This window comes from Erigeron canadensis, chromosome 6 (genome assembly GCF_010389155.1).
Source record: "Erigeron canadensis isolate Cc75 chromosome 6, C_canadensis_v1, whole genome shotgun sequence".
In the NCBI taxonomy this organism is placed as follows: domain Eukaryota; kingdom Viridiplantae; phylum Streptophyta; class Magnoliopsida; order Asterales; family Asteraceae; genus Erigeron; species Erigeron canadensis.
Window position 1 is genome coordinate 37,093,251 of NC_057766.1, and position 6,778 is coordinate 37,100,028.

At 33.3% G+C, this 6,778-nt stretch overlaps 1 protein-coding gene across 2 annotated transcripts; it reads left to right on the forward strand.

The window, feature by feature from the left end:
* Positions 1 to 223: 223 nt before the first annotated feature.
* Positions 224 to 4,869, forward strand: LOC122605965 (nuclear cap-binding protein subunit 2). Of its 2 annotated transcripts, none has more exons than XM_043778929.1 (9): positions 224 to 298; positions 1,399 to 1,426; positions 2,449 to 2,672; positions 2,837 to 2,975; positions 3,059 to 3,092; positions 3,237 to 3,350; positions 3,764 to 3,823; positions 3,924 to 4,030; positions 4,439 to 4,869. In XM_043778929.1, exons 2-9 carry the CDS (start codon positions 1,409 to 1,411, stop codon positions 4,508 to 4,510), a joined length of 768 nt encoding a protein of 255 aa, XP_043634864.1. In that variant the 5' UTR covers positions 224 to 298; positions 1,399 to 1,408; the 3' UTR covers positions 4,511 to 4,869. The 2 variants fall into 2 exon arrangements, with proteins under 2 accessions (XP_043634864.1, XP_043634865.1); XM_043778930.1 differs by lacking the exon at positions 224 to 298 and adding an exon at positions 800 to 924.
* The last annotated feature ends 1,909 nt before the right edge of the window (positions 4,870 to 6,778 follow it).

The window sequence follows — 6,778 nt, forward strand, 5'->3', positions numbered from 1 at the left end:
TCGTGTAGTAAAATTATGTTTGTAAATTTATACCAGTATCTAATGGCCAATGCTGTTCTAAAAAATAATAATTTATACGAGTATTATTTAAAAGAAACAAACTTTCCCCCATACCGGGCTGTTTCTTTTTTGGAAAGGTACCGGGCTGGGTTTTAAAGCATAAGTTTTAGCATATCGAATTGGGCTAATGGGCCCACTCATATAAATATATAATCAATCAGCCATAAACAAAACAGAGGTTGGGGTGCTGCCGGGAAATAATAGGTATTAGACCATCGAACCGCCGTCTGACGCAAAGGTGACATTCAGAAAAACTCTCTATCTATTTTTATTCTGTAAAGTAATCCCCTGTATATTTATTTATATGCCCCCTCCCACCTTATTCAGTTTTAGATTTATTATTATATTGTTTGTGCCCTAAATATATAATTCGTCTTCTCATATCTATATAGTTGATAATTAGTTGTTTGTAAACTTGTGGAAATTTGTCACATTTGTATTTTTGATTTTGAATTACTTTCCTCAACCCTAGGTTTGTAAAAATAAAATCATATCACTCTTTATATTAATAAATTTACCACGGGTTTTAATGCGTTTAGGCTTACGTTTTTGTTTAATCTCTATTGTAGTTACCTGTGTACAGTGATTTAGAGAAATTGCTATTATGTGTTAAAAAACAGGTTCAGCTACTCTACGCTCAGTTAATTAACTACCGATTATCTCTAGAAGTTACCATTCGTATGCAAGTCATCACATTTGTTTTTCGGCCAACTTGTGATGTTGTGTTTGTGTCGTTTGTCTATGGTGATCGTTTAGTACAAAGAATAACTTAGCTTAGGGGAAAACAATTTTGTATATCGACAATGAGGTGAGCTTGCCCCTCGTTTCACATCTGTCGTTGAATAAAGAGCTGCCAGTAGAAAGGTAAAAGACATTTTAAAACAGTTGACATAAAATTTCTTTTTAGGTTTGGTCGATTCTTTTAACATAAAAATTGTTATGGACTTTCTAAGCTCCTTATGGGCTCTATAAACTGTTAAGAAAGATACAGTAATTAGGTATTTAGGTTAAACTAGTTTAACATTGTTAGAAAGGAGTTCTATCAAATTTGTATGCCACCCTCTTCATTAATATGCACACAAAAGTCAAAAGAAGTCAGACCTAGCTGGGCAAGTTATAATACAGTTTTTTCGAGAAATCAAAATATTTTGTGAATGGTAGAATTGTGCATCCGGCATCCCTGTTTCATGATCTTTTACTTTATGAATCTATTTTGGTGAACCAACTAGAACGTTAATGGGGAATTAGGGACACATTACCCAACTAATTTTTACTGTTCTTCATGTAAACATGTCTATCAACTTGATTTTAACACAAGCGATTTTCTTTTATTTTCAGATAAGCAAATATGGCCTTGCTGTATAAGGTAATTTTAATTTCATGTACTTTTGATTGATTCTACATTTGCGGTTAGCATTCCTGGCATGGCTTATCAGCTCAACAATCTTTAATGTTCATATTCTATCTTATATTGGTAAACTTAAAGATAAGAAAAACATGTAACCAAAAATCCCCTTATTATTTTTTTCATATACAAACCAACACCCTCCTAATATATTCAACATCTCGTCGCTTGGTGAAGTCAATGTTTTTACAGCACTTGAGCTTATGCAAAATTAGTTATTAGTAATATGTAGCAATAGTTTTCAAACCTGCTAGTCTGCTACGATGTTGTTCACATGTATGCACTTAGCATATAGAATCGAGCTATTTTGTTAATTCTCACGTATTGGTTATAACGGATGTATAGCGGGGATTATAATATTATGCAATATATATATATTAATACTTGATACTTAATACTAATATTAAAAGTCAAGCTTAAGTATTGGATTGAAGAAAAGTGTACTACCTGTGTTACTCATGGGAGCCGCAGATCGATTGTTTGATTGAAGTAAAAGGATTGGGTGGACTTTTCTTTCAATGAGCTGGTCGTTCTTAGAATTAGGTTTTATGAATTTGGGCTTTTATTTAATTAGGGTTGGGTTATTTGTTAGTTTTGGGCCACAAAAAAAGAAAAGAAAAAAGGGAACCTATATTATCACCATTATGACCAATAATTACAAATCAAAATATCGGTAAATATCGTCGATATTATCGGAACTGATATTATTACCAATATATTGACCAGAATTTTAAGGAGGGACCGATAACAGTTATTCCTCCGTTATACCATAGTTATTAACAACAACAGAGGAATCGAGTTTCTACCAGTGTATGGGTTACTCGATGCCGGGTTCTTGACTCCCATAATATGCTTTACGATTTTTGTTATTAAGTTGCAATACGAGAACTTGATTTATGAACCCATAAATGGTAGCCAATTGCGTTTTAAATTTTTGTGCATCTGCTCTTTGTTTCTATATACTGTGTGTATTTTAATTACAGGATGTGAAGAAGATTTCAGCATATCGTGATAGAAGGTTTCCAGGATCACAGGAAGAATATGAGCATGCACTTGAAACTTCAACAACCGTCTATATTGGCAACATGTCTTTCTATACTACTGAAGAGCAACTTTATGAGCTGTTTTCTCGAGCAGGAGAAATTAAAAAGATTGTTATGGGTCTGGATAAGAACACAAAAACGCCTTGTGGCTTCTGCTTTGTCATGTAAGTCAAATGATGTAGTTAAAAAGTTCGTTCATCTTGCCTAAGATATTTTAATAATCAATCACAAATTACAGCAGTGGAGTCTGTACATTTTATTTTATTTTGACTTTTTTCTTTTACAATATATATTCATGGAAGCTTATTTCAAAGTTTCTGGTTTTCAGGTATTACTCCAGGGAAGATACTGAAGATGCTGTGAAGTACATTAGTGGGACAATTCTCGATGATCGTCCTATTCGTGTAGATTTTGATTGGGGATTCCAGGATGGAAGGCAATGGGGTCGCGGGCGAAGTGGTGGACAGGTGCCATAGCTTTTACTACCCCAGTCTTAGGTTTACCCTATTCATTCTTCATGTTAATTTATGCTTTTTCTTCTTCTGACCAGGTGAGGGATGAATATCGCACGGACTACGATCCTGATATCCTTTTAAAATTCTAATAATGATTTAAACCATTTATCTTTATAGTACGTAAGTGAACAGATAAGTGCTACTTGTGTGATTCATTTATTTAGACTTGGAATAGTAGATCAATTGTTTCAGCTTTCCTTGACTGAGTCAAACATAGAGGTGGTTATGGAAAATTGGTGCAGAAAGAGTTGGAAGAACAAAGACAGGTAGTAGATTATGGTGTTGGATCGTTGGGATCTTTTCAGCCCCCTCCTATGCCTCGTAACTGTAAGTTCACAAGTATTTCTGTACTTATTATCTTCTTTTTTTTTCACATATCACCCTTTTAATGATGTCTTCATTGCTGTAACTAAGGAAATAAGTCAATTACATTTAAAATGAAGGCCGTAATACAGTGTGTACTTGTGGTTATGATCAAGTTTAACCTTTGATTTATGTAACATGGTATTGCGTCTATATACTGCAAACCATTTATGCAATTTTCAAATCTGATTGGATCTTTCTGAATTGAAACAACAAAAGTGTACTAGTATGACTACAAAATCAAACGATGTAGTGAGCAGTTGACATCTGTGTGAAAGGTGGTTCAGTGATAATCTTATGTGAATTTCTCTGCTTACTCTTTTAGTGAATATTGCATTTTTCGCTCTTGCTTATATGCTTATTATCATATCCTACAGATGTAAGACATGGAGGTGGTGATCATGGCTATAGGGGCTCCCACCGACAAGGCAGAGGAGGTAATAATACCGTCTACTTTTTCTCTGATTCAAAGTTCATGTAATTTTTCATCTTTTTGAGACAACAGTGCAGCTAACCCGAGTATTTGTACAACTATAGATTACCACCGAAAGAGATATCGTGATGATGACCGCCGTGGCCCAGAAATCTCCAAAAGGAATTTTGAACATGAATCTCGAAGAAATTCTGATCATGATTCTAGACAGGTACTGGCCTTTTTTCTTTATACTCATGATACCTCTTTCTCAGTTTTGTGATTACACTTTTACTTAAGCTTTGGACTAGATGTTGCAATTTCCTGACCCATTTATATATTGAACTGATCGATTTGTGTTGTCTTTTATCTCAAAAAGATCAACTAGAATAATTAGAATGGGTGAAGGGGCAAACGGGTTGGACGGGTCAAGTGAAAAGAAAGATTTATGGGTCAATTCAAACCAACCCGATGCATTTTGAAATGTACTGAAATGACTTGTTTTAACCCGAGACCTACTTGGGCCACCCTTCTTGTCTGTTAAAATGTGTTAATTGATTAGACACATCATTTTAACTCTTAGAAACCAAGGTTTTGTCATCTTTTCTCATATGCCACTGTTTGCGATGCATTTCAACAGGAGAAAAATCCACGTTTCCGTGAGCATGGTGACTCGGATGAGGAGGAAGATGACCGTAAACGACAAAAATAAGTGTAATTCAGTTTATCTAGTTATGAGCAGTTTGGGTAAAGTTATCAAGACGTTTCCTTTCTGTACAATATTGTTAAGATTTATTTTTCAAAACAATAGTTTGAAATTTCTAGCAAAAGAAGGATGAACTCCTAGTTTGTATTTTTTTTTTTTTTTTTTTTTAAAAAGAAAATCTATGCATGTAGTCTTGTAACAATTTGGTTCATATACTTGATTGAAAGAGTTATGGGCTCACTAGCTTAGATTCTTAGTCGTATGTAGCAGTTAGTTTGTTTAGAGAGTGATTGACTTGTATGGTTATTGTAATTCGTTTTATGATAAGGCATACCATGATTCAAAATAGAAGTTGTGCCTTGCTATAATGTGTTCTTAAATCACTTATGAATCTCTCTGGAACCGTAGTCCGGTTACACTCATTTTAAGCCATTTCCAAAAAATCAACCAGACGTGCCACGACATAAATTGCACCATCTTATATGCTTGCTAATGTAAGTGAATCACTATCATTAGCAAACGATATACCAAGCCTATATGGTGGGTATATCCGGATACAACCTGGTGCTGCTAACCATTTGATGTCTACTCTTGGTTCACTTGACAAAACATGAGTTGTAGCACCGTAATCGGGCTAACTAAAAATGGCGAGTCAGAATCACCTCATTCAACAAATTCACCCTACCACATTTCACATATTCTTGCCATCTAGCGATATAAAAGCGCCATCAAAAGTAGCCAACCAAATTTCCTGTGAATCTTCAGACACACTTCGCATCTTGATTTTTGGATTAATCATAATGTACCTAAATATGAAAATATGTTTAAACGCTCCATAAATTCTATTAAAATCAGTTTTACTACATTATAATTCATGAGTGTCATTTTGTGAAACCACAATCTTGCCAAATAGCGAAATTAAGTTATGATTTGCAGCAATCAGTTTTCGGCACATTGGAAGGCATATAGAATAAGGAAAGACGGAACTATCCTATCTGTGCTCGTTGAATTTTGTCAATAATATGAAGCTTTATCAAGCCTGTCATTCTAACGTATAATTCAACATAAAAACTCATGAAAACATAAAAGTAGACAATGACTTCTAATCCTAACTAACAATTTAATATAGCGATTTCCTCTTGCATAGATTTAGTAAGACATGATTCAAAGTGAATGATTCAAAGGTTTTCTCTTTACCAAAACTCGTATACATATTTGGGTCAATCACGCAGGAATTCCAAACATAATGTAAGGGAGACGAGTATGAAATGGTCAAGGTTTGACTCTTTTTATCAGGTTCAGAATTTACAATTAAGAACATAAAAGGTTTCCAAATGCATCATTGTTTTTGTCTCGTGTAATCAACTACTGTTTTTTTCCCCCTTCTTTTTATTGACATTCACCGCGTAAATTTACCCAAATAATAGAAGTATTTTTATTTGAAGATGTTGAGTCTATAGAGGGACCAATAACGTATATAACAAAGCAAAATATAATTTAGAATCTAATTTTGCTATTCGCCACATCGGTATACTGGCGTTAAGACTAGTTATGATTAAGGTTATCATTAAAAACAATATTTTTGCTAAGTGTAATTCTCAATACAATGGCTAAACTTACAATGTATGTGCAGTTCAAAAAATATTAATAAGAAGAAGAACTTGCAATGGATGTATTTTTACATTTAAGTATCATTTTCTTTAATGAAAATTGTCGAATAGAACATGTTTTCTTTCACCATTTAAAGGTGAGCTGCAGGGGTATTAATTATCCTAACTTGGTCCCGTTACATCCAAAGCTTAATAACAATACATTTGATTTAACATATTAATGACAATGCAATCTATATACTTTTAAACTTTGATAATTTGGTCCCCTTCAAAATTTAGATTTTGTCATGTATTTTCTAAAATTTTCATGAATTTTTAAAATTTTCTTTTAAGTTTTTAACATTTTGTCTCATTTTATATGTATTTTTATGGAATTTTTAATTTTGTCTCCTCTAAAATTTTTTCATGTATATTTTATGTATAATAATATTTATTAACTCAGTTAGACGACATCAATCTGGGTTACAATCTCTCACGTTCTAGAAAAAATCTTATCGGTTTTATGATATTCTTTATTCATACATGTATCCAAAAAATAATAGGTAGTACATAATATTTATCAATTGTCACTATAGACCGTTTGTGTGTAATAGTGTATGACCCGGGGTCAAAGTCTAATTCACACACGCCATAACATATTATTTGAGTTTATCTAATGTTTACT